Source organism: Anarrhichthys ocellatus, unplaced genomic scaffold (genome assembly GCF_004355925.1).
Source record: "Anarrhichthys ocellatus isolate YVR2014 unplaced genomic scaffold, GSC_Weel_1.0 scaffold46, whole genome shotgun sequence".
Lineage (NCBI taxonomy): Eukaryota > Metazoa > Chordata > Actinopteri > Perciformes > Anarhichadidae > Anarrhichthys > Anarrhichthys ocellatus.
The window spans coordinates 2,657,672-2,684,182 of NW_022280076.1; the positions used below are offsets into that span (position 1 = coordinate 2,657,672).

Sequence of the window (26,511 nt, forward strand, 5' to 3'; positions counted from 1 at the left end):
ACGTGTATAAACTAAGCAGACAATGATGCCTTGTTGTACAGATAGACAGACAACATTAAAGTACTCAGGGGTGAACTGGTGCATCTGAGGTTTTACTGGTGGGCTGATTAATTGACCTGTATTTTTATTATGCATAAAGAATGTATAAATTGAGTAGAAAAGGGAAAACCAGGATTTTTAAGTGTGTATCATCCCATATAAAAAAATCGCTGCACCCGTTTGAAATATTCTACTAAAATGGGCTGTATACTCCATGTACTGTATATATAAAATACCAGTTCACCACTGGCTGTAATGAATACACACAAAGACACAGAATCATGCTGCACACACCAACTTTACTCCGCAGACCTCATTTCAGCCATCTTATCAAAACCCAATTAAAAAAATCAATTGACTTTGAGACGAGGGAACCAGAAGTGTAAAAATAGATGCGAACTTATTTCCGGGTTTAGAAATTATTCCTCCAGCACTCTATTTCTAACAATTTATGTTTATGATGGTTTCACCTACAGTTTTTGTCAGACCAGATTCCATTCATTGCCTTTTAAAATGAACAATGAATGTGAGGAGGGGCACGAGCTATGAACAGGAAAGATGGAGAGAGGTATCCAATCCTCTCTTGGTGGAATTTCAGCGTTATAAATCGAAGTGATGTAGCAAGAGGGACAGAGGAGGGAAAGAAGAATAAGAGAAACAGAGAGGCAGAGGGACAGAAACATGATTTACCCCGATCTAGGTTCAACTCTGAGGACCATGAAAGGAGGGACAAGGGAGAGCTGGCAGTGATCGTGGGGAAGGGAGAGAGGATCAGTGTGTTGACAACAGTAGAGGACTAAGAGGTGAGGAGGGGGAGATTAACAACATTCCACGGCAAATTCATTCATATTCAAATGAACCTCCAGAATTAGATGACAACAAGTTGGGAAAACAGTGGGTGAGGCCCAATCAACAAGTCAAACTAGTATACAAACTAAAAACTTAAATTAAAAATCCTTAAATCTTATCCTTCAACAGTTAAACAAGTGTTAATATTTCATGTTAGGAAAGTTATCACTCAATCAAATCAAAATGAGTAGAGTAAATATCACAAATGGAAAACATTTAGAGGAAGATTAATTAATAGATGCTCAGACTGTTTATTTATTAATTAACGTTGTATCTGGATTGGTTAATTTATTTGTTTATGTTAATGATGATGAAGCAAATACCTTATTGACAGGAACTATCAAAAACATCACTTGACCAGCCATTTCTTGATTTGGGTTTTTTCATTTTGACTTTAATGTAAAATCTGATACTTGATAGAGTTGTTTGCTCCATAATTATAACTCCAAAATGTATATGATGTTGCTCAAAAATATGAAATCTCCTTTGTTTTTTGCATGAATTTCCTGCATAATGCACAGAAGGAACCTATTTGTGATTTTTTAAAAACAAAAACAGTATTCATATCAAGTAAAGCGACCCAGATCTCTTGCACACGTAGAAAATGTTTTTCAACCATAAGCACGATTTCAATTTTGTTTATCGTAAAACAATCTGATAAAGGGTTGTACTATGATGTTAAATGTAGTCCGTGTAGCTTTAGCAGCTGTTGTTCACAAGAGTGCGTCTGTCTTGTGCTGCAGCTATAAAGTTGTGGTACAATGAATAATGGTATCACTTTGGTCTGTTTCTACAAATCATTTCTATAGACGTTGTTTACTTTGGTGTTGTGGTCTACATTATATAAATTTGACTCCATTCAGACAAAATGTGTGCCATCTTCCCTTGTGTCCCATCATGTCCTGGTGAAGATGTACTTTAATGTGAAATGAGATGGGGAAACCAAGTGTACTGAACAATGTAATCTGTGCCTTAAAATGATGCAGGTATTAAATGGTGATATCAAACACTAGCCGTGGGTTGATCTCTTGTCTGCTGCAGCTTAGGCCCTAGTAGGTGTGAAAAAGTGATGCAGATGAAAAGAGTATGGAGACTTACTACTGCCCTCCTCTGAAACCATGCCCAGCCCCTCTGCCTTGTTCTGCCTCTCAAACGCATTTAGATCCAAGACACTGTCGAGATCATGAACTCATTATTAGACACTCCCCACTCTTCAAATGAATTCACTTCAAATTAAAATATCGTTGATGTTAAAATCAATACAAAGTGGAGAATTGTAATAAACAATTGAAAACTGACCTGCATGTCTGCATCAGTGCCTGGACACTCAAAAAGAAGCCTACATCCTTCTTATCCCTCAGGTACTCCAGCATTTTCTGACAGAAGAAGAAGGGGGTAATCCATATAAGTGCTTGTTTAAAGGTAACTTCAAATTTAACAAGACAAAATGTTTTATTAAGAACACATACCCGTTGAACCTCACTGTTTCCACCGTTAAGGATAGAGATGCCCAGCTTGAGGGTTGTAGTCACCATTGGTCCAGTCTCACCTACATGAAAAAAGACAAATTCATAAACTTGTCAAGAGCAAACTGAATCACTGTGCAGGCACGTCTGCAGGCAAAACGTGTGGACCCGCAGATGTGGAGCAAGGCTACCTTTGCAGGCACTGATCATTTGCAGGACCATCTCTGCAGCTCCACGATTGTGAAGTCTGGACTGCTGGTACAAGAGCCTTTGTTTCTCCGTTTCTTTTTCCTGTGGGGGGACACAAACATTATGAGCATTTGGTGCTGTCATATTTCACCAACAGAATTTAAATAGATAGAGTGGACTGTTTCAAGTCAGATATTTGATGAAATATTCAGCGCCAATCTTAAATACAGCAGGATTGGGTTGCACCAGCTATTCATACATCCATTACTAACTTTAATTGTGAAGTCCTTCCTACATTCTTAGTAACCGCTAGCTTCAAACTAGGGATTTACTAAACTAGGTTGCACAATTAAAACTTGTCTTAGCTAATAGAGACTTAAGTAATATGTAAATTAGTTGCTAGAAAACATCTAAAGTGCTTATCAATAAAGAGTAATGAACTATGTAAACAGGAAGTCAGTGTAGCATCACAAGTTAGCATCATTTATTGGAAAGATAACGTTTGTTTTGTCAGTTGGTTTAGTTAGCTATTTACATCCGGCAGCTACTGGTAATTATTTATACTTTAAATATATTTCAAATAATAAATACTGACACAAGAACCTTAATTTGAGTGATTAGAGCCGTAGGTCCTCGCACGGACTTCCTAACGGTAGCACTTCAGATGTCCGGTGTCCATGTAGAGCAGTATCTAATGGCATCCAATCTAATGTGTTGAACCCAGCAAAATTTAAACTTGTTCGATAAATCCTTTGTTGTGAATCTAATCGATTTATGCCAAGCGTGCAATTGTTGGGGAAAGCAGCGAAACTAGAGTTGTTTTGATCCTTTTTCAGAAAAAGTTTTGATACTCCACTTAAACTTTTATGTAAGAACTATGCTATGTTTGAACTCACTGTTGCAACCGGCTCCAGGTGTTAAAATGTAACAAAAAAAAAAGAAGTTGTCCATTCTATCTATTCATATTCTTAATTTCAATACACATTCACCCTCCTTTCGCTCAAGTCCCTAACTTTTCAATGTATTACAATCCAATCAACTTACCTTTTTTACTCAAGTGGTCCATATCTGTAGCATTACACATCTATACATAAAATGATCTTTAAAGAGACATTATCTACAAATTGGTGAGTTTTGTGATTAACAAAATCGATGTTATATCATGCTCTTTCCCTTATATCACTTACAGTTAATGTTCTTCTCTCTTCCATAGTAACATTGTCTTTTCACAAGCATTTGCATTATGGGTTGTTACTGTACATTGAAAGTACCTGGCTAAAACTTGCACACATTCAGTCACCCAAATGTATTAGTCATGGAGTTGTTACTCTACTTGTTTCACGTTTGCTGGCTAGAGCAAGCGTTAGACTACAGGAAACAGCCCCATCAGCTTAGCATTTTAGCGATATAGTTTACCAATGTGTCTTTATTGCAGCAGCCCTGCAAATAAGACACTTATTACATTACAAGGGCTGGAATCCTTCTGTATCGGAGATATTTCTTTGGCATTTCATAGCAGCGTAACTTTGCTTTACGAAATGGTTTTAAAAAATGTATATAAAAATAATAACAATTTAAAAAAACATTACTCTGGCTCTAAATGGCCTTTAATCTCTATTTGTGCAAATGCACAATTCTTGATTTATAGATTGGTGCCAACTGAGAATGAAATGCCATTTTAGAAAGAATGGCTTTCATTTAAATATCTCTGAATTCAGAGGACAAATTGACATTCCTCTGTTAAGCCACATCACAAATTAACTTGTAACATCCCACATTCTGATCCTAAAACACCCCCCCCCCCCCCGCCCCTCCCTTCCCACTTCCAACCCCCCTCCCACCCACCCACGTATGCCTGTTCATGCTCTACCCACTATGTGTGGTGCAGTCGGACCTCGAACTGCAGTCCCTGACTCTCTAATTCAACCTGATTATGAACTATGCACTATATGATGTATGTGACTTTTAAAACTATGAGTATGTGTATGAAAATATTGCTTTTAATGTTGCATGTTCTACACTGGCTTTCACTGTAGTCTGTCAGTACGCTATGTGAGTGGGGGAAGGGAACATTGATCAGTCGCATTCAGTTAATGAAGACTGCTGTTATGAAAGTGAGGGGGATTACATGGAGCGATGGGGAAAGAGAGAGAGAGAAAGAAAAATGGGACAGCTATATAAACTGGGAGGAATGACATCACTGGTCAATGAGTTTGGGTTAAATCATATTCACAATCATTTCCATTTGAATGGCCTTCAATAACACATCTAATATCATCTCCAGCCTTTTCTTTTGGCATGTCTAACTCCCCAGTTTGATATAATTTTTGCATTTATAAATATTTTTTAATAGTTTAAAGCGACAATAAGTGTTGAAAAAGCACAAATTGTTTATGGTCAGGCAAACAACATTTTTTTTAATAGTTGAGCTCCAGTTACTTTAAACAGTGAAGTCAGCACCGGGTGTGTCAATGAGTACAGTGTGTGAGACTCCTGAATTTGTGACAAGGAATATAGTAGCAGCTGGACTTTCCCTTCAAAGTAAACCATGAAGTACAAAGAGCCTGTCCACTCTAATTATATGAGCTGTGCGTACAAATAGAGTTATGGTGTGATAGGAAAATCTTTGAGCAACATTTTTCTTACACATTGTTTGATTTTCATAACTTTATCATAAATGGTGTATATTGTCCATCAAGCTGAGTTAAAAATTTAAAAAATGAAAAATTTTGAAGTGAATTTGTATTAGTCTGATGATTATTATTTTGATTATCTTTATTAATATTGTTGATGTTAAATTACATTCATTTAATCTAATTAGACCCAATCCAGATTTGGACTAATAGTCATTCTAAAACAATAAGTGATACATTAAAATAATTGCAGTGCTACAACAACACTGAAGTTAGAGCACAATGACATTCTGTCCCAAACTGTAGCAGGATTTGAAAAGATTAGGGCACATATAGTAAAAAAAAGAACCCATCTGGATTGGAGCTTAGAGTTTCTAAATCAAGCAACTCACAATGAATGAAGCAACATACCAACAGAAGAGACAGATCACAGACAGAACAGACAGAACAGACGGAGGGAATGAGACAAAAACAAAGAAAGAGAGAGAGAGAGAGAGAGAGATGTGGTCGTGAAGTAATGTTCTGATAATGACGTCACTCAGTGCGTTGAGAGCTACCGCTCCACTGTGTTCCTGGTCCCTAGCCCCTGGTCGCCCATTACCAGTTCTGACTGTCGCACCTCAAAGGACATCTCATCCTCAGCATTTTCCACCATTTCCTCTCCCCCTTCTTCTTCCTCACCAATATGGCAACTCTAAATTAAGGAAAAAGTGAAAAAGAAAAAAATACGAGTTTCAAAGTATATAATGCACAAACTTTAAAGCACGGTCAAAACCCTTTGTGATTACTCACCTTTGCCATAATTTCTGCATATGCCATATAAAGATGATCGGTATCAAGTTTACTGAAATTGAGACGGGAGAAGACAGTTGGTAAACGAGGAGTAACATGCCACACATTACAGCAGCGAGGACCTATCGAACCTCTTTTCTGTCAGAGCGGTACGACTGAAATGCAGAATAAGCTGGTGGAGGGGATCTGGCTTTGTTTCTCGTTCATGCTCCTCTTCATCTCCTTCCTCTTGCTCCATTGCTTTCTGGGATGTACAAGGAGAGGAAGGTGAGTAATGGCATCGAAAAAAATAAACATTCAAGATGAAACAGATGTGAGATGACACTCACGGATAAGTCGTCTATCATCCTGTCTTCAAATGAGTAACCCTCAGAGTGAAGCCAATTGCGTTTGTATCCCTCAAGGAACATGTTTGAAGCTCTATGCCTATACAACGCAAAAAAACAAACAACAACTTGAATACCTGGAATATTTATCGTAACACCCGATACTGTACGTGTCAGTTCTGACCTTGGTGTGCCTTCCTCACCTTGGAATATTGTATAGTGGTGTCATCCTAAAGCAAGCGACCACAGCCCTGCGTCTCTGCTTGGACAACAGTTTGTGCCACACCATCTTCTTGGATTTAAACGGGTGCTCCGTCTGTACATGTGAAGGTATACATTGGCAAAGCGGCGGAAATAATTCCTATGGTAACTCTTCATGTACAGCAGGAAAAGCCTGAGGTCGTAGTTGTCAAAGACTGAATCCCCCCAAAAATAGTATAATATTCTGAGTACAGATGTACAAAGACATTTTTTGAAACCTGTAATTAAAAAACACTTGAAGTTAGGCTTTGGTGATGGTCACCTCTTATTTTCTGTTATTATTTGCTGTCTTGTAAAAAAGTAGATTGATTCATATTGCGATAATTACATTATTGATACATATTGTGCTTCTACCAAACCCAAAAATATTGAGCAATTTGTTGATAATTTCTCTCATACACACAACAGTAAAATGTTCACATTTGATTCAAATAATTTGCACACAACTAGTCAAGCTGTCATTCTCACACTCATATGTACTGGAGAGACAGTAAGCGTCTGCTACAGTTAGCACAGGTCAATTTGGCAACTCACGACTTCAAGGTGGTAGAGGACAGCAGAAACCTCCTGCACTCTCTTGACAACTTTCATTGGAGCGTCAGCATCTTCGGCCTTCCCTGCCATCTCCTTATACAGGGCCATCTGCCAGCGCATGGATGGGTTGTCCACCTTCCCACAACACAGGGATACAGAGCTTTCTGATATGCATTGTGACTGATTATTATCACAAATCCGATTCCTTGGAAGTAAATACATCACGGTTGGACTAACAGTCCACGAGTTTATACCTTGCCCTGAAGATGAAGGTTGTTCTGCAGGAACTCTCTTACTTCTTCATCAGTGTCTCTCTGTGAAGTAAAACATTTGATCAACCATTATCCCCCTAAAACGGTTTGGGAGGTAAAACTATTACGGAATGGTTATTTAACTAAAGTAAATAACATGATACAAATCAGACAAGGTTATGTTTCAGAGAATCAAGTTAGGTAACACTTTCTATAAAGCTCATGTCTATAATGCATTATAAACATTCTTGAAATGCGTTATAATCAGCTTAAAGCACTGTAAAAATCATAGTTATATGGACTCCTAAATAATTATAATGGTTTATGAAACTAATCATAACATATTATAAAGCATTTTAAAATTACTGATAAGGTCAAGTATCATAATACTTCATAATTTCTGGTCACTCACTGACATTTTTTTGCAAGAATCGCAATGTATTATAAGTTCCATTGTTGTAATCCATTAATATCTTTTTATAACGCATTTCGATCACTGTTATGTGATTATAAATTACTCTGAGTTGTCATTTTTTGCTTTAACTAAAGTAAAAATTAATTTAAGAAAGTTTTCTATGTTGTTGCATAGATTTGATATTTTTTTCCCTTTACTTGAAGCAAACAATGACCACCTAGAGTTATTTTGAATCACATTATAATACATTATAACAGTGATTATAATGCAAACTAAAAAATTATAACGTTTTACAACAATGATCCTTTGCAAAAGATATCAGTGATTGTTATGATACGTGACTTTATAAATAATTATAAAATGCTTTACAACTTAAGATTATAGTTATAAAGCATTAGGAATATTTATTAGTGTTTATAATTCTAATTATACAGTGGTATAAGCAGATTATAAGGTATTATGAGTATATAATGCATTATAGACAGGGGCGCCACAGAAAGTGTCTCTAGTTCATTCAAAATCAGAAAAAACTACCAAAGAGTATCGGATCTTGGCCAAGTTGATAAGCTCCTGATCAGCGGGAGAGCACATGTTGAGGCCTATGGGAAGCATCTTTTTCAAGGCAGCCACAATAAGTGAAGTCTGTACAGAGTAACGATCTCCACGCTTTTTCTTCTTGGTACGTTCAGTATCTGAGCCTCCACCCTGAGAAAAGGGACAATAACCAGAAAGCATTCACAGCATCTCATAAAATGCCAGAGGTATGACACGAACACATTACAGCCTTGATTCAAAGTCTGGCAGTCGCTTTCATAGAAATAAGCCCTCGTTAGTGATTACCCATTGTTCTCCTATAATTCTAGGAATGATTGCAACACGACAAGAGCAAAAATGCAATTGATTCTATGTATTTGCTACTGAACATCACACACTGTAAACATAAAATGAATAAAGATTCATGACAAACCTTGGTGATCATTTTTATACAAAAACATTGAACATCATCCTACTTTTTAGTAATGATTGAGCACTATACAGTACTGCAAGCTGTTCCTTATGCACATATGCAAACAGTAGATCCCTCCATGTAGAAATTCCCAGCTTCACTGGGGATTCCTATTTTAAATATGTTACTGTCAACAATGTCTAAAGAAAAAGTAAGTGACTACATTTCAATGTCTATTTTCTGTTATTCCCCAAATATAAAAATCCTAGTTTCTCTGAGCTCAGACTGGTCAGTAGAGGGTGTAGTGAAAATGTGGGGATATAGCTGGCTTGGGAAAGGGAAGCTGAAAGGAATGGGTCTTATAAGAAATTAAATCAGTGAAATTGCATTTACAAAACATGCAACAAAAAACAGATTTCATGACAACCATCCAGCATTCCATGAACAGGATAAATAGCTAGTTGTGAATTAAATGTAGTAACAACAGCAGCCCTTGGTGAAAGATTAAAATATTAGATGAAGTTACAGAACGAAACTCTTGAAATTAGTTAGACCTGTTAGTAGCAGGATGTTAAAATCACACACCTACTGCTGTTCTGTTTCTGTGAGAGTTCAGTCCTGTTATCTGCTCTTTCTGGAGTCCTCCAAGATGTGCAAATGTATGTGAGAGCATACAATATATAAATGCATTTTGTAATATGAATGTTTAGTCTATTAAATGCATGCTCTGTGAATAGGTCACAGGGTATTTTTATTTGAGCCATAGCTGTTTAGACAACAGATATCACACAGTAACAGCCACCACACAGAAAAGTGTAGAGCACAATGTTACTGGACAGATTTAAGGGGGTCCAATGAGTAAATCTAACTTGGGGAATGGCAACTGTATTGATGAATGATATTGATATTACTCATTACCACTCAGATATTGCACACTTGCTGCTAAAAAGTACTAGAAGTACCTAATATGGTCCACTGGACTTTTACAAAAATCACAAGTTGGTCATTATTGTGTTTTTTACAGTGGCTCAAGTGTATAAACCCTTAGCTTGCATTGTGAAAATAATGGCTCGATCGCACAGGTAGGTCTGTTCATGAATTAATATACATTAAGTCTGAAATGGAAAGTGAACAGAACAGGTCGTTTACAGGCTTTCTATCAGCAGTCTTTTCAGTATAGGTGTTTGTTGGGATGTCATTGCCAGACATATACAATTAAGTGTATCAATCCCAGAGGCCGTACGCCCCCCCCCCCTATCCAAGTTAGATATCAGTTCCACTCAGTTCATCAGCCACTGCTTTCGCTTCAATTCAGGGTCAGATGCAAGTGTGTTATGGAAGACTAGTTTAGAGGAAACAGGGTGCAAAGCCTTTTGGGGAATAATATAGATCATAAGAGTGAATTAATGTATGGTTAGGTCCATGGTCATTTTGAGCACATTCTAGGAGGTGTAAAGGAAAGTAAACCATGATGTACCATGGCATTTCCAGGGAGGAGAGAAGAAAGAGCACAGAGAAGACTAACATCATCCCCTAGTGGCAAAAAGCTGCATTACAGAAGCTACAGGTCAACCATCCTTCAATGAAAGGAAACAAAAGACATACTAGAAGACTCCACCTCAACTATGATCAAAAAAGAGCAAACTCAGTGACAGGATGATGGCACTGTTCTCTCACTGCCACCTTGGGCTTGGTGTAAAGCCCAGTGCCATGAGCCCAACTCTACAACTGAGTACTTTCATCAAGCGCCTCCAGACTCCCCCACACACACACACTGGCAGGACCGGGGATGGCCCGCAGATGGGGTGTGCCCTTTTGTCCGGTGATCCTTTGTGAGAATGTGTGTTTCTTCCTAGTGCATATTGATTATAGTACATCTTATATATAATGTTGCACTAGAGCCTTTGTAGACATAAATTAGTAGTTTTGTGTAAGACATTGAGTGTCGGTACACAAGTGCAGAGGCTCATAGACTGAGGCATAGCAATACTAATGACAGTGTAAGTGAATCCAAACTCCATCTGTTTCTCCTTTGAAGAGACTTCTGGCTAGGATTGTCATGTTCTATTAATATACATAACTATATATTTATAGCAACGACAAATTCTCAACTGAGTTTTGTTTCACTCTTAATAGACTGCAAAGTATTCATGACTAAGCAGATGCAGCTGCATATACAGAGGAAAGCATTTTGCCGTGGCACTAAAATAGTTGTCTCTGAATGGAATGTGCAAGCCTGTGAGCACGAGTAAGTGACTGTGCTTGAGTGTTTGTGGATGTATTTGAGTGTATGTGGATCAGATGTGCCAGTGTGCTGGAGAGGTTGATGAAAAGCTCCCCCAAAGTGAGGTGCCATGCGATCAGCACAGCGGTCGTGCAGGAACAAAGTCTAACCTCTGAGTCCCCGCCCTGGAAACCCAGCCGCAACCCAAAAGAAGAGGACAAGGGACAGCCAAAGAGAGAATATTGTTAACACAACTGCTATCGTTCTCAAAAATTGCGAATTAATATCAAACCTCCAAAAGTTATAAAAGGCTTAACGTAGCCCAATAAACAAGGACATTAAAAACATATACAAAATCAGAAACTACCAAAAACCTAGGCACTGAAATCTTGTACCTGGTAAGATGGTGCACAAGTGCCTTTCTGTTGTAAATTGCTTTGTTGGATTTAAGTCTGTGATACAATGGTTTGAGTTTCCTATTGCCAAACTAAGGGTAGTAATAGTATAATAAATGACCATTTATACCTGGTTGAAAATAGTTGGTAAAGTAACAAAATCTTGAAAAACGAGGGCAAAAAGAAAGAAACACATACAGTTGTTACACAATATGCCTGATTTGAGATCTGACACTTAACCAGCCTCACTGCATTGCTGGTTCTGCCTTTAATTAACTCACCTTGCTCATTTTGCTTTTGCTGTCAGCGGTGAGGAATGACATGTTATTGATCTCATTCATCACAACAAAGTTCTGTTCCTCTCGTTTGAAGTTCTACAACAGAGAGGGAAATTGAAAAACATACAGTACAGTTCAGGATGTGAGCTGCAACAAATGGCGCCATTCATCGGTCAAATGAACATACTCACATGAGATTTGGACCAGAAAATGAAGACCTCTCCAACGATTCGGAAGAGCTCTTCTGCATCTGGGTCTGGGCATGTCAGCCATCTTGCCCTGTAGCAGAACAAATGACTTTGAGGGTCCCCAAAGTCTCATCGAGCTTGGCTAATGAACAATATATGAAACTCTTTCAATACTAGCCATGGTATATGTAATTTTACTGTACCTGTTGTTGTCCACGTAGCGAATAAGTAGAGGGTAGAGGGCATACAAGTCTCTGCAGAGGACAGCAAACTCATCACGTATAGTGCCGTCTTCCTCATCCCCCTCTGATTTACCCTCCATCCGCAAATGGTCCTCTTCAGCCACCACCTTTGAAGTGCGTTTCTTCAGCTTCTCCATTGTAGGGATGAAGTGGGACTTGAGCATTTCTGGCTTTGCCCTGCTGACAATGGGCTGTGAAAACACTAAGAGAGAAAACAAAAGGTGCCGTCTCATTTGTACAAATAAACTTACTCAGGTGTACAATGTGACACATTAACAAGAGTTTAAAATGGTGCTCACCAGCCAACCTCTTCATCCAAGAGGCTTCATCGATACCCAAGTTGTTGACAACGATTTTCATGATGCTGCCAAGCAGCTGATTAAGGTGTTCGGATGTGACATCAGTGCAGATCTGCCCCTCCATCTCAGGGAAGTTCTCAAGTCCTCTCTCCCACCAGCGAGGCAAGTAGTTGCACAGCATGGGCAGGGTGATTTCAATCACATGAGGCATCTCAGTGTAACGAGCCCCTGACTCTGCCAAGTCCCCAATCTCCTTTAGCAGAGCATCCAGCTCTGGAATGTCTGGACATAATTCCTGGACCTCACTGGGAAGGCCCAAGACTTTCACAAGAGAGGTAGTTAAAGAAATTAAATTCAGAAACAAGACTTTGTCAGACAGAACAACAAATCTGAGGAAAGGGTAATGCACTCACTGGCTCTTTCTCTGGGTGTCTTTGTGGTGTAGACAGAGAAAGCATTGAATTCATTTTGATGGGGCTCTAAGTAGGCCACTGGCATCGCAGCTGCAAGGTGAGCCAAACATTCTCCGAGAGCTGGTCTCTGCCTGTAAATGGACAATTTCCCAAAAATGGTCCCAAGTACAAATTCTAATTGACTTTACACATTTTAATGTTTACAGATATGAAGTTACCTCTCAACATGTGGATTCTTGACAGTCCCAAGGGAGTAGATGCTACACATGATGCGATAGCATGACATCTGTAGATCGTCCACTGTATGCAAGCAAGGGGGACAGATATGGCAGTGTCAGGATACATACCACCATATACACCATGTAAAATCAGAAATAGTACGAATGTAAAAGCACTCACGCATGACATCATCTCCAAACTGGTGCTGAGCAATGTGATCAAACAGGGAGGTAAGCACTGGGAGCAGGGCGATGGTTGTGTAGTTAATGTTCTGGGAGACGCCTTTCACTTGCTTTAAAGGACAGAAGCAGCATATGATCATGGGCTCAGGATATTTAGGTTCCAATGTTTGACAGATCATTTGCAACAGTTCAATACAAATATTGTGTACTTCTATTACCTGATTGCCTTTGGATACTTTGCCCAGTTTGAGGTTCTCTACCATCTTCTCTATATCGTCCGCAGCACTCTCAAAGAATGACCGCAGCCCTGCTTTCACAATCTCAGGCCCTGACTTCATTACTGTCCTAATGAAGCAAATAAGGAAGATTAAAATAAAAAACAAAAACATATTCACTTTATTAGGCCAATGCATCTTTTGAAAAAATAAAAAATACCAAACCTTGCATCCAATGACCGTGCCAGGATGTGAAGACAGTTAACAATTGCTGAAGCATCCGTTCCTGCACATACAAATACACTTCTGCTGATATGCGGTCTTTCATACAATTCAGATCACCACATACTGTGAAATGCATATAAAATAACTGCACTCGCTCTCACATGAGTGGTAGAAAAATACATTACAGCCAATAAAATGCAGCCACATATGAGAAACACAGAAAAGAGTGAGACGATTCAGGATGATTGATGTTGAGAAACTGACATCTTACCAAAGAGAGAGACTCTCTGCCTCACCAGAGCAGACATTTTACAGAAGATACTATGACGAGAAGGAAAGGAAAGGAAAGGAAAGGGAAGGGAAGGGAAGGAAAGGAAAATGCAAGAAAAAGGAGACATTGATAAAAGCGGGAAGTAATATGTGAAAAGAATACATTACACAACATATGTGGGTGATATTCATATAAAAAAGAGATATTTATATAAAAGACAGATCACCTTGCAATCATCTCCTTCTCTTTATTGGAAGAATGCCCACCACTACCCAGAACTTTTGCAGGTGTCGACAAGAAGTAGAGGCAGTGGTTTTTGAAATATTGGTTGATTAGAGGCATCAAGATCTAAGAGAGAGAGAGAGAGAGAGAGAGAGAGAGAGAGAGTTTTCACACTTACTCTGTGCACACAGTACAGAAATGAGGACAAGTTGAGGTTTAAAAATTGTGATCACTTTAGCTTTACACAATAGTCTCACCTTGGCAAAGAATTTGATTTCCTGCTCATGAGGAGACTTTTCCACTCGTCCACTGCTTACCACAGCCTCTGTGAAACACATTGCAAATATGATGTTATTACAATTCCACTGGAAACAAACAACTACGTTGAGTTGCACCAATACAATTCTATCAGATGTTACGATATATATGTTCTTGATCCTTGCGCCACTGTACCAAGATGAGCGATGAACTCTTGGGCAATTTCCATCCATTTCAGCAGCTTCTGCAGGAAACCATAAGCAAATCTCTTCTCGATGGATGAGATGTCAGACTCCATATCTTTCAGGCCCCTAAAGTGAAACAGAACTTAATGCTTTGTACTTGAATTAGATAAAACATTTCCCCCAAGTTCAATACTGGTTCCCATATTGTCAAATAATGTATGATCATAAAGAGACACATAAAGTATGACCTAAAACTTAAAATACTGTTCTTGCTATGTTTCTGTTTTCCTTTGTTATTCTGTAAGATGTTTTAAGGTATAGTATATAAAGCACGTTATAAACAATACATTTTTGAATTTATCAACACTGGTATGACTTGAAACTGCTGCAGAATGGCACAGCTACATGCATCCAGTCATTCTGTGTTTCAACACCTTATTTTGATTTTTTTCAACTTGATCAATATAAATAAAACCTTCTGTGCTCTAATCTCTGTTTGTGTCGTTTGAATGGGAAGTTGATCAGAGGATACTATCTGCTAAGGCCACACAATTAATATTTAAAACAGAAAACATGTTCATATTTTATAACAGCAGATTAAATGGAAACGCTCTTCTGCAATGTTACCTTGTGACAGCATATCCATTAAGCTGCAGAAACTTCAGCAGTTCATGAGACTTCTCTCTATCTCGTGCCTTTTCTTTTGCTGTCAGAGTATCATAGGGCACCAGCAGAGGATGTGTTCCACCTCCTACACAAACAGAAGCGCAATCAAAACTCTTGGAAATGGCAAAAGCCAAATCTGTCATTCTCCAAATGTCTAGGTTCCCTCCTCCAAACCAATATATATTTTACCTTTGGACTGCAGCTCCAACTTTTTCTTTCGCCCCCAGGTGTTGTGGTAATTTTCTGCCAGTTGCTCTGCCATAGACTGTGAAAAGATATATTACTATTATTACTACTATATGAATATTGATTAGATGCGAAGATTACAACACAGAATGTCCAAACACTTACCTGCAGGTCTCTTGAAAGAGCCATGTGTGAGATTTCAATGGGCTGTGGACTGTACCCTTGGCTTGGGTCATAGGTTGCCTAGAATAGAAAGAGTTATCATTATGTATTGTACAATAAATAGCACTGCCGTGATGACATTATTAAGCATTAGAACATTCACACAACTGCTTTATACCTGTGCAGTTTGTGAGATTTTTCGTGATACTGCCTTCTTCTTCTCTGACTCCTCTTCCTCTCTAGCTTTATCTAGAGTCCATTCCCATGCAACCATGGCTTTGACTGACTCTTTGATTGGCCAACGGTAGATCTCTTTGTCCTGTCAGAAAATTGTCAGTGTGATCAAATGCAGGCACAGATGAAGTAAAAGTACGGGAAGATTTAATGCACAGCTTGACCGTAGACCTACCTTCTCTGAGAAGGTTTTGTATGGTCTGAGCATGGGATGAGTTTTTGCATTGTCATCCAGCATTTCACCATATGACCAGTTATTCTGGATCTGGAACATACATACAAAAACAATATCTGTTACACCTGTCATTTATTCCTACAAATATAATGGCTTCCTTCCTAATTCAAACACATAATGTAGAGCTCTTCCAATCAAACTTTCGCAGCATGTTGCTCCTGAATTGGCTGATGAATAGTATTAATATATTGTGAGTGATTACAGAGAGTGAAAATGAAAAGTTATACCTTTTCAAAGGCCCATCTATCATGTGTATATTCAGCATATTTGTTGATAAAGGGATCCAGTCTCTCGGGGATGATAGTGCTGTGGTTGGAGGAAGAATCAGTCCATTTAGCTTTATTTATTTTAGAGAGAGATACTGTATGCCTTAAAAAGCTATAATGACAAAAATCCTCTCACTTTGTCGTCTCTACTGGTTTAGGATCAAAGTTTCCCTCTGCATCCACTGATGCCTTTTTCTCTGTTTTTGAGGAGTAGCTGGCATCGACATAGTCGGGAGGAATGGCTCCAGCGATGGCACAGATGCATGGCATTGAAATTTTGAAAATCTCAGCATCAAATTTCTGGAAACACAATAACAAGATATTACAATATACCCATACACCATCTAATATAATGAAAATGAAAAATCAAGGATTGAAGGAGCTCCACCTTGTGCGCTAGCGATTCAAAGATCCCCCAAAACAGTTTGCGGGTCAGATGCAGCTCCTCTTCTGATGAGATTCCAAAGTTGCCCCAACCATTAGGGAGGCAATAATATTTCCAACAACGCTCGTAGTGATTGGTCAAAAGCTGCAGGATTCAAAAACTTTTTAACAATCATTACCATCATGTTTTTAATAGTTTTATAATGTTAAAAAGATGCTCATACCTTCAGGGGCATTTTGGCGTACTCATTGAGAATGGGCACATCAAACACCAGCCGTCTTAGCAGGTGCTGAAGCATGGATGGACGTAGATGTCTGAAAGAAAGATAAACAAAGACAACTTCAACTATGAACCTGGCTATATTAAATTGGAAGAAATGTTTGCCAAACTCACTTGCACAAAGCCATGAGGCACTCTTCAATGATGTCTCTTTGGGCCTTTGTGAAGGCTCGTCCACGAGACAGACGGTAGATTGTGTGCAACATAGAGTCGATCATTATGGCTCTGTGGTCACTGCCAGCAAAGAGTGGAGCACACTTAGTGATGAGTGGCAGCACAGCAGAACACAGGTAGCGGTTCAAAGCAAGGGCCATCTCTGTAGTGCAGAAAGCAACCTGTTGGACAGAAACTCTGGCAGTGAATTGAGTTCAACAGTACGGTTATAATCCTGCTCGTCACTGTATACGTACATACGACTGTATGTTTGTAAATTGTTTGAGGCTTACCGTGTCCAGAGAGGCAGCAGCCCTCATGTCAGGGAGAAAGCCCACCTCTAGCACATGTAGCAAGAAATCCTGGTTGTCAATACCATACACTCTGTCCAGGAACAGAACCATGGGAGCCTTGTGATCCGGCACAAAACTAGCTGACATCTTTGGTTCTATGATGCTGTTGTCTAAGCATGAGATAACGGAAACATTTTGGAAAAATCATTAACAATAGTGTTCTGATGGCAGAGGACACTTTCAACAATCATCACTGATTAAAGATACCTAGCTTCATCAATTCAATATGTTTTCCAAAGTGTTTACCTTTTCCAAATGAAGGAATCTGAACAGAAAGGCTGATGACTCCCACAAGATCCTCAATGGGGACCAGAGACCTCAGGATGGCTCTGATTCTCAGAGCCTCGCCCTTACCAGCCTGGATCAACTGTAGAGACAAAAACTTGCTTTTTATCTATAGCTATATATAGATAGCTATTTATATATAGTGTGGTAGCTACTAAACAGCTTACGTGCATCTCTGGAGCACAGCGTCCCAGCAAGTCAATAAGGGCAGAGTAGAAGGACATGATGGCATTTCCCAGGTGCACCTTGTTCTCCTCATGCTGCTCCTCTCCTCCAAACCTACCAGAAAAAAGAAAGTGGCTGTAAATATTTTTGGTACAGCAACACTGGAGGAGATAATGCACACTTTGGCACCTCATTAAATACCAACAGAAGGCCTTCAAACCAAAGCTAAGAGCTCTTACATGGGAAAGCGTCTGTCTTTCTTAACACTAGGACCATCCCTTGCAGGATCCTCTGATATTTTGATTGCCTCCTCTATTGCAGCCAGTAGACCGTTACCACCCTCTCCTCTCAGGGCTGGACCGAAGCACTCAGGCCTGCGAATGAGGAGACGCACCACCACATTGGCATTCTCTTCTACGCTCTCTCCTATGGAAGGGGGGGGGGAAACAAGGTATCTAGTGTTAATAAGGGAGAAAATAGAAACAATATGAGCATTTGAACAAAAATATTGCATTGTATAGCAAATAAAAAATCTGACCATTGACAAACACAGCAAAACGAAGAAAGTCAAGGTATTTCTCTCCGCCACAAGGATTCCAGCCAATGTCAGGATAGCCTTTGGACAGTAGCATTGGACAGCTCTGAAGTCCACATCCAGCTAAATACTTCACCACCTGGAAAGATAACGGTGTACTCGAGTGATGAAGAATTTTTCACAACGCCTGTTTCGTACATCGCACATTGATTGTGTTTTACCATTTCTAGATCCTGCTCTTGGAGAGCCAACGCCAGCTCGTTGTTGTCGATACAAGAGGCTGCAGCCACGTCCAAGGGAGTGGAGCCCCGCATTCCTAAAAAAACAGCACATAATGTCCAGCTTAATCACAGTTCAAACATCTAGAATAAATCATCAAGACTAGCTGGAACTGAACAAAGACAATCACCAAGGCCGATGCCACTGTTTTGGAGAAGGTAGCTGAGGTGGTCAAACATAGAGCGCTGATTTTGGCGACTGATGCGACAGAAATAGCAGAGAAAACGGCAGCAGTTTGTCACCACTCGAGGGAATCTGATCTCCTATTGGAAGGAAACATGTTACAAAAGTTAAGATTTGTGTTATTGTTTGCTTCGATGTATTGCCTGGTGGTAACATAAAGCAAGGTCTATTTGTATATTGAGCATGTTTGCATTGCAGTTGAGTGGAAACGAAAAACATACCTTTGAGTCCCCGCCGCCAAGCACATTGACCATGACCTCCATGACGGTTTCATGCATGCCCAAGGCTCGCATCAAGTTTGGGTGCTGATAAAAGACTTTGTTACTCATGATGTTCCTAAGAAAGACAAAAGTTAAGTTGATGTATAGTTATTGTCACATGCAGTTATCTAACAATTCACAATAAGGCAAGATATTCAGAATAAATCAAATTGTATATTAACCCGATGCTTTGAATCATAAGCCTCTCCTCTTCCGGACCCATCTGGACAATAAGCAGGGAGCGGATCTGGCCCAAGCACTCCAGCAAGTCCATGGTGTCGATAATTGACACTGCGTTGATGGTGTAGGCCTTGGGAAGGGCACGCATGAGCTCACCTAGCCCATCGTACTGTCTGTGAAGGAGGCTGAACATCATACGCACCAGCTCAGGGTTCTGGATGAACGACTCCTGGGCCCAATGGATCATAGTGTGGGAAATCAGCTCCTGCAGTGTGCCTGATAGACAGAGTACAAAGAGTTAAGAAAAAATACAAAAGATACTATGTACTGTACTAAAGTTACTGTAAACTGTGTACTGTGGGGTAGACAAACTCAATTAGCTACTCCAAAATTAGTGGAATGAAAGCTTCTGAATGTATTTCTATTTTCTCCAGACAAGTGTCAATACAAAGAAAAGATACAGTCTTATTGCAGTTGCGTGTGATATGGAAAAGATGAGAGGCTCACTTGGCTTTTTATCTTCCTGTGGTTCAGGCTCCACCTCTACCTTCTTCTCACGGATTCTTTTCACCTTTGCCAGCAAACGGACGAGTCGTCCACAGAGAGAGTTATCCACTTCTTCCTCTTGTTCTTCTTCCTCAATATGAACACCTAAGAGAGAGTTTTCAAATTAGATACTGTAATTTCCATATAAATCTGCCAACTGGAGTGTTCATTTATAAATGCAGATGTCGGTAGACTTGATACTGTTGATGAAGACTGACCACAGTGAGCCAGCAGAGCGTTGTGAAAAGTCAGCAGAGCTTCGCGGACCTCATCAGGAACAGGGCACTCTTCATCCTCAGCACAGTTCTTGAAGTTCATGAGCATGTTGACCTACACAACAGCAAGAAAAGGAACAAGTCAAAATCTGTTGCAAAAATGGTTAATCTAGGAAGTGATATGTTCTTTGATGAGTTTCTTTGATAGGATATAGAAGACATGTTTCTCCCATATGAATGTTTGTTTTAAACCAGTTGCACAGTTCTCAATTTGATGTTATGGCACTTTTATTTGCCCAGTCTTTGACCAAAATGAAAACAATACACCAATAACCAGTAAAAAAAGAAATGCAGGTTATATTCCTACTGGCTTTTTTGTTTTCAGGATGGAGATTTTCTTTAATTTAACAATTCTTAATACAATAAAACAATCTTGGGTGTACCTGCTCCTGTGGTGGGGAGCGAAATTCACGGGTCTTGCGGGCAGTCTCAGCGGCACTCATGGTGAAGGCCAGCATAAGTTCATTGTAGCGCTGCCTCTGGTTGGACTGTATCTGGCTGACGAACTGGTCTGAAAAAGCAGTGATGGCCTCCACTCTGTGACGTAGCTCACAGTCACAGAAATACTGCAGTAGAGTACACATCTAAAGGACAAAAGTAAAGTGAATCATTGATACTATACTTACAGTGTCACTGAAAAGAAGATTTTTTTTGGTATATTCTTAAACGACCAGTCATACCTGCAATTTGACAGACTCCGGTAACTTCATCTGGAAGAGTCCTTGCTCTAGATGTTCTTCTTTATCCTCCTCTTTAATCTCTTTCTCTGTTTCCTCTGCTCCTTTCTCGCCATTTACTTGCTCAGTCTCAACCACTTTTCCTTCATGTGGCACAATCGATTCTGTCTCTAATTCTTCCTCTTCCTCCATTTCTTCCTCATCCTCTTCCCCCAAGCCATCATCCTCATATTCCTCTTCTTCTTCTTGTTGCTCTTCTTTTGGGGGTGTTTTTTGTTCCTTCTCTTCCTTCAACATAGCATTCTCCTCAGCAGGCTCCTCTGCTTTCTTGCCACTGAAGACTGTGGGCTCAAGCATCTTCAGGATGTGTGTGACATCTTCATCATCAAACACACCCATGATGAGGAGGGTACTGATGAGCTTCAGGATTGGAACAAAATGAAACTCAACACTACCTCCCACAGGATCTCTCATGGCTTGACCTCCATCTTGCACAGCCTCGGTCAGCATGTTCAGGGCCTTGGTCTTTAGCACCTGGAAATACAAACAGATGTATGATTATTACTGACTCAAGAGGTCCTTAAAATACCAAACCTGTTCAACATCACCTGTAAGGGGATGACTGGACTCAGTGTGTAGATGTCCTGATTGGTTCCAACAAACCCAATGGAGGAGAAATGGAGTTTGGGACGCAGACATGTAGTAAGGCCAACCCCAGGTAAAGCATGAGATTTGTCAGAGTACAGAGTGATACTGCGTGTTTGGTCTGTCATTGGAACTATGAATTCCTTGTTGGTTCCCAGCCGGTTCCTCTTGGCAGACTCCAGGTGCATGCTGATGAGCAGGTCATAGAAGCCGCTCCTCATTGGTCCAGGTAGGTAGGTGTTCTCTATGGCGTAGAAGAGCTGGGACTCATCCACATGGCTGCACAGAGCGTGAGCCACACGGTTGTTGCCCAAAGCACACACTAAGCCATACAGCTTCAGAGTATGATAGTGGAACTTCAGCAAGTCCATACGTTCAGACAGCTCCAGGATGTCAATACACCTAGACGATACTAAACGGGTTAATTTTCACAAAAAAAATAAAGCGATACATTTTTGCAACTCTTAACAATGCAATTGATAAATGCAGACCAATGCAGCTCTGACCTGTTCTCTTCTGGGATGTGGAGGGCCATCATGCTGAGTGGCTCCTGACACTGCACCACCCAGCCAAGTCTCTCACTAATGCGACCTGTCTCTGGAGCCAGGAAGTGGTTGGGCATGCGGCTCCAGATGACTGGGGTTAACATCTGGACATCCAGTCTAGGAGGGCATTGGGGAACAGGGTTCTTGCGTTCACTCCGGAACATGGCGGCTGAGATCGGCATAATGTTCTAGAAAGACAAGTAAAGTAAGACACATTTGATGATAAGGAGAACTGTTACATAAGAAACTTGGGAATTTGTAATTGTAGTCTCCATGAGTGGAGTACTTTTTGTGACTGACCTTCAGCTTGCCTAGTTCAAACTGAATCATATTCAGACTGGAAGGAAGGACAAAGACAGCTGGGAACAGTTTTGTGTTGGGCTCCACCTGAAAGAGGGGAACATAACATGGTTGCATTAAATGACCAAGACTTCATAAGGACCTGTATGAATACCAGATAAAAGCTCATCTGACCTGGTAAAACGTGTTGATCTCTTTTCCATTAGCAGTGAAAGTCATGAGTCCTGTTTCCAAATCAATGAGACAACCAATCACAAAATCCTCTTGACTGACTCGGGTCTGCTGGGAGCTGCTGAACTCTCCTCCCCATACCATGTAGCAGTTACTGCGTTTTATACTGAGGAAGACAGAAAAACAATCCGTATGCATGCATTTATGTCATTTTTAAAGAAAATTAATATTTTTTTTAGTTTTCTGTCTAGAGAAGAGTAACATACCTGTCGTGTATGTTTCCTTTATCATCGCCGACAGTGACTGTTACATTTCTCACTTTGCTGATGTCAAAATGTGGGTCATACTGGTGATAGTCAGGTGTGACCCAGCCCACCCACACGCCACTGGGCTCCTGCCCCGCAAACACTCTCACAGAATAATAGTACTGGCGAAGGAAGAAGGGAAATGGGAAATAAACATTTGTACAGTTTCAGGTGGATATGATTCAACACAAAAGTTAAAGTCATCACAGTACTGACAGACAAGTTCAATATGAAAAATACTGTAATATAGGCAACATTTTTTATATTGTATGTTAATTATTGTATCTACATTTAACAGTATAAGTACAAATGAGCAAAGTGTGCACGGAGTTGACATGGTTATGAATAGGAAAACCCTATAAATAAAAGCTTTAGTTATACTGTAGTGGTGTTGAGGATGATGTCGACATCATCCCGGTCATCTGGCACCACATCTTCCATTAAGCGGGGCATGGTGGGAACAACAGGTGGTTGATTTATTAAAGCAGCCTTCTTAGCCTTGAAAAGGAATCTGTAAATAACAGCAGCGATTACTCACTATATGAAAATGTAAACATATTATGCCTGCCTTCTCGCCCATACACCCCTTGTCAAGTCAAGTCACTCTACTATGTGCATGAATCTATACAAACCCTTTCTTCTTGCTTTTCTCAGTTGAGGCATCCTTCTCATTTTCTCCATTTTTAATGGCAGGGATCTCTTTCGGCACAGACGGTTCTTTCTTGTCCTCTTCCTGCTCTTTGCGAGTAGCTGACTTCTTGAGTATTTCAAAGTCAGAGTCTGGGTCCACCTCTAACGCCTCATCCTCAGGGATTGTCAGCGCACGGGTAAGAAGGGTGGTCCCTGCTGGGACTTTGAAGGTCTCATGAAACTCAACTGGCATGCTGAGTCTGAAGAATAGCAAGTCTGTGTTGGCGTTCTGTGATCCAAATGTCTTGTGGGTCAGTTTGAGACAAGGGGCAGATTCCACTGTCCCATCAACACGGGACACCTAGAACATAAATGAGAGGGGGCCGGTGGTGATCTAGAAAATACTAACTTATTCATAATGGGAACAAAGAGATATCTCATCAAAACAAATAATGCACAGTACCTCCATGTGAGGATGATCAGTGGGCGCATTGATGAACTGGGGAAGGCTCTTGCTGAACCACATGGTAATGTCTCTTTTCATATTGATAGCAAAGGGTTCAAATCCCTCCTGCAGGCCACAGATGGTAAAATAACGAAGACTGCTGACGTTCTGACCTAAGTTGATCCTGCCGATCTGGGACAGGCCCAGGCTGCACACAGGTATGAAGCCTAGGGATGTTAGATACATACATGATCATCAGAATCAGAAACACAAACCTGTTGTCTCTACCTGAGAACTTAATTTGCTATTAGCTGTTACTGTACTTACCTTCTCCAATCTCGATATCCTTAAAGGCCATCTCTGAGCCTGAGTCGCTGATCAACATTTCTCCGTTGAGTGTAAACATGATGTTCATCTCCGTGAGGTCGATCATACAACCCACCACATCACCAGATAGCCACTGTCGACCAAATGGCTCATTTCCCACGTGCCAACGTTGGGCCTAAAAAAAGAAAATTGCTTATTTTAGAGGTTAGTATTACAGAGACTTTGGACAACTTTAGACGCATGAAAAGTACGTCTCGCTCCCACCTTGAAGCCATTGAAGACATATGCCAACTCATCTGCACCAAGTTCAGTGTCTGCACGAACACTGGGCCTGGCCCAGCCCACTCTCATCTCCCCGACTGTCACAGCCTCAAACTCAAAGTACCACTTCCCCTGTGTGACAGCATAAGATTTTTCTGCTCTGAACACTCTGATCTTATCACCAGTTGCTGGTCCATGCCCGCCTGCATAAACACAAGCACAGTAATTAAAAGAAAAGCTTGTAGTTTTGATAAAACACCTGCAACTTTACTAACGATTCTTGTAGGAATGCATGAAATAATAAAATATGCCATCCCGTTTGTAGATAACAGTGCAAACTTACTGCTCTCCTGGTCAGGTGGTTCTATGTTGTAACCATATCCGATGAGAGTGCGAACAGCTGCGCAAACTGTGTCCCTGTTGGTTTTTTTCGTCTTTTCATCTAGCAGGTTGTAAGGAACCAGACGGGGATTTCGCTTGTTCAATATATCCTACGCAAGAAAATATTAAACATAAAAATGTAAAGGAACAAAATTATGAAAAGAAAATGTATGCAGCATGTACCCATCATATTGTCGACACTGACTTATTAACAACATTATAAAAAGAATGGTGGTACCTGCACAATACTGTATGTCCAGCCCTGGCGAACCCGGTCTCTTGCCCACACATTGTGTCCATTTTCTGCCAGTCTCTCCACTAGAGCGTTCTGATTAGGAGTTAGCTTGACATAGTTGAGGTCCAGAGGGGCTGGCTTGTATCCGCTACTCTGCATGTAACTAACAAACAACAATTTTGTGATCAGAATGGGCCCCAAATATCTTTTACAAGGCCATTAACAGTACACATGATAAAATAGATCAATTTAACAAGATTTATCAGCATAAATTAATGTCTTGCAGCTCACGTTTTTGGGAGCTTGTTCTTTTTCAGATTCTCTTCGGCTTTCTCATCTCCCATTCCTACATGACAGCCTAGTGCCAGCAGAGTTCTTTGAAAATAATTACACAAGGCGTTAGAAATACAATGAGATGAAAGCACAGTGCGGTTAGCTGAATGAGGGCACTGACTTACTTGAGTGTCTCTCCTGACATCGCTAAATTGTAGTTCTTCTCTGGTTCAGGCAGACTCTGGAAGTCTACCAGGCAGGGGTGCAGCTTCTTGTTGTCGTCACGAAACTTAACAATGATTTTTTTTAAATTAATAAAGTGCAAAGATTTTTTCAAGGGAAAGTTTTGTGTACACAGCAACATTTTCTATGGGAAAGGCTGCAAACACTCACTGGTCCATAGGTCCACCCTTGTTCAATGCGAGTAACAGCCCATAACTCATGGCTATTTTCTGCAAGCTTCTCTCGAATGCGCTCCAAATGAGGAGGAAGTACAATCTGAAAGAATATTGAAATTCAGTGCAGAGGAAAAAAATGAGAATGAAAAAAAAAAAGACTGGAATAGGATTTTTACCTGTATAGTGTCCACAGGGCCAGGAGTGAAGGCTGTATGTGAGAGGGACTGAGTTGGACCCAACAGGTTGCGAATGGCATCAAAATCATGCTTATACTCCTTGATGGGCTCGATCCGTAGACGGTCCCTTGGCAGTACTGCTTCATAGCATGGAGCATATCCTGGAGGTGGGAGGAACTTAAAATCTCCGTGACGCCCCCCGAGAAGAAACCGCAACCTTGAATTCAGAGTGGAAAATTGACATTAATCATAAAAATGACACAATGGTACTGTACTTATTAAAGAATCCATTAATAATTCTTCATTTTATAATGCAAAATGCCCTACTTAACGCCTGCAGAGAAGCTGACAACAGGGAAGAACAAGCTGTCCAGGTTGAAGTTCTCAAACATGCCCTGAACAGGATGCCCATTGATACGGAAGGAAATACTGGGCACGCTCAGATCCAAACAACAGCTGACCACATCTTCTGCTGCCAGGAGGTGCTCATTGGGTGTGGCAACATGACGCGGAACACGTCCTGTGGAAATACAGAGAGAATTAATTTGTATTTTGTCAATGTGCATGAAATTATAAGGAGTTTATCTGAGTAACTTGT

At 40.3% G+C, this 26,511-nt stretch overlaps 1 protein-coding gene across 1 annotated transcript in view; it reads right to left on the reverse strand.

Annotated features, from left to right (window-relative positions):
* LOC116395313 (ryanodine receptor 1-like) overlaps positions 1 to 26,511 on the reverse strand; it is a 46,308-nt gene that overhangs the window by 10,642 nt on the left and 9,155 nt on the right. Inside the window, exons 19-86 of the mRNA XM_031869098.1 lie at positions 26,241 to 26,433; positions 25,914 to 26,130; positions 25,733 to 25,837; positions 25,525 to 25,628; positions 25,358 to 25,441; positions 25,070 to 25,229; positions 24,794 to 24,941; positions 24,454 to 24,653; positions 24,190 to 24,364; positions 23,881 to 24,089; positions 23,420 to 23,778; positions 23,169 to 23,298; positions 22,749 to 22,909; positions 22,486 to 22,648; positions 22,312 to 22,398; positions 21,973 to 22,199; positions 21,430 to 21,868; positions 21,157 to 21,355; positions 20,978 to 21,075; positions 20,825 to 20,929; positions 20,528 to 20,728; positions 20,088 to 20,199; positions 19,831 to 19,974; positions 19,326 to 19,599; positions 19,105 to 19,219; positions 18,831 to 18,963; positions 18,643 to 18,737; positions 18,425 to 18,560; positions 18,126 to 18,312; positions 17,889 to 18,000; positions 17,683 to 17,803; positions 17,377 to 17,546; positions 17,045 to 17,265; positions 16,875 to 16,965; positions 16,655 to 16,795; positions 16,403 to 16,566; positions 16,228 to 16,306; positions 15,941 to 16,030; positions 15,710 to 15,850; positions 15,535 to 15,612; positions 15,373 to 15,448; positions 15,145 to 15,268; positions 14,528 to 14,643; positions 14,332 to 14,399; positions 14,079 to 14,200; positions 13,853 to 13,902; positions 13,582 to 13,642; positions 13,360 to 13,486; positions 13,140 to 13,251; positions 12,959 to 13,040; positions 12,741 to 12,871; positions 12,328 to 12,648; positions 11,990 to 12,230; positions 11,790 to 11,877; positions 11,602 to 11,694; positions 11,096 to 11,110; positions 8,290 to 8,460; positions 7,344 to 7,403; positions 7,090 to 7,224; positions 6,498 to 6,610; positions 6,298 to 6,394; positions 6,100 to 6,212; positions 5,969 to 6,020; positions 5,796 to 5,870; positions 2,546 to 2,645; positions 2,358 to 2,437; positions 2,188 to 2,264; positions 1,987 to 2,060 (exon numbers count right to left, since the gene is read on the reverse strand). Of these exons, the coding sequence (XP_031724958.1) occupies positions 1,987 to 2,060; positions 2,188 to 2,264; positions 2,358 to 2,437; positions 2,546 to 2,645; positions 5,796 to 5,870; positions 5,969 to 6,020; positions 6,100 to 6,212; positions 6,298 to 6,394; positions 6,498 to 6,610; positions 7,090 to 7,224; positions 7,344 to 7,403; positions 8,290 to 8,460; positions 11,096 to 11,110; positions 11,602 to 11,694; positions 11,790 to 11,877; positions 11,990 to 12,230; positions 12,328 to 12,648; positions 12,741 to 12,871; positions 12,959 to 13,040; positions 13,140 to 13,251; positions 13,360 to 13,486; positions 13,582 to 13,642; positions 13,853 to 13,902; positions 14,079 to 14,200; positions 14,332 to 14,399; positions 14,528 to 14,643; positions 15,145 to 15,268; positions 15,373 to 15,448; positions 15,535 to 15,612; positions 15,710 to 15,850; positions 15,941 to 16,030; positions 16,228 to 16,306; positions 16,403 to 16,566; positions 16,655 to 16,795; positions 16,875 to 16,965; positions 17,045 to 17,265; positions 17,377 to 17,546; positions 17,683 to 17,803; positions 17,889 to 18,000; positions 18,126 to 18,312; positions 18,425 to 18,560; positions 18,643 to 18,737; positions 18,831 to 18,963; positions 19,105 to 19,219; positions 19,326 to 19,599; positions 19,831 to 19,974; positions 20,088 to 20,199; positions 20,528 to 20,728; positions 20,825 to 20,929; positions 20,978 to 21,075; positions 21,157 to 21,355; positions 21,430 to 21,868; positions 21,973 to 22,199; positions 22,312 to 22,398; positions 22,486 to 22,648; positions 22,749 to 22,909; positions 23,169 to 23,298; positions 23,420 to 23,778; positions 23,881 to 24,089; positions 24,190 to 24,364; positions 24,454 to 24,653; positions 24,794 to 24,941; positions 25,070 to 25,229; positions 25,358 to 25,441; positions 25,525 to 25,628; positions 25,733 to 25,837; positions 25,914 to 26,130; positions 26,241 to 26,433 (9,342 nt within the window). The remainder of the gene's footprint in view (positions 1 to 1,986; positions 2,061 to 2,187; positions 2,265 to 2,357; positions 2,438 to 2,545; positions 2,646 to 5,795; positions 5,871 to 5,968; positions 6,021 to 6,099; positions 6,213 to 6,297; positions 6,395 to 6,497; positions 6,611 to 7,089; positions 7,225 to 7,343; positions 7,404 to 8,289; positions 8,461 to 11,095; positions 11,111 to 11,601; positions 11,695 to 11,789; positions 11,878 to 11,989; positions 12,231 to 12,327; positions 12,649 to 12,740; positions 12,872 to 12,958; positions 13,041 to 13,139; positions 13,252 to 13,359; positions 13,487 to 13,581; positions 13,643 to 13,852; positions 13,903 to 14,078; positions 14,201 to 14,331; positions 14,400 to 14,527; positions 14,644 to 15,144; positions 15,269 to 15,372; positions 15,449 to 15,534; positions 15,613 to 15,709; positions 15,851 to 15,940; positions 16,031 to 16,227; positions 16,307 to 16,402; positions 16,567 to 16,654; positions 16,796 to 16,874; positions 16,966 to 17,044; positions 17,266 to 17,376; positions 17,547 to 17,682; positions 17,804 to 17,888; positions 18,001 to 18,125; positions 18,313 to 18,424; positions 18,561 to 18,642; positions 18,738 to 18,830; positions 18,964 to 19,104; positions 19,220 to 19,325; positions 19,600 to 19,830; positions 19,975 to 20,087; positions 20,200 to 20,527; positions 20,729 to 20,824; positions 20,930 to 20,977; positions 21,076 to 21,156; positions 21,356 to 21,429; positions 21,869 to 21,972; positions 22,200 to 22,311; positions 22,399 to 22,485; positions 22,649 to 22,748; positions 22,910 to 23,168; positions 23,299 to 23,419; positions 23,779 to 23,880; positions 24,090 to 24,189; positions 24,365 to 24,453; positions 24,654 to 24,793; positions 24,942 to 25,069; positions 25,230 to 25,357; positions 25,442 to 25,524; positions 25,629 to 25,732; positions 25,838 to 25,913; positions 26,131 to 26,240; positions 26,434 to 26,511) is intronic.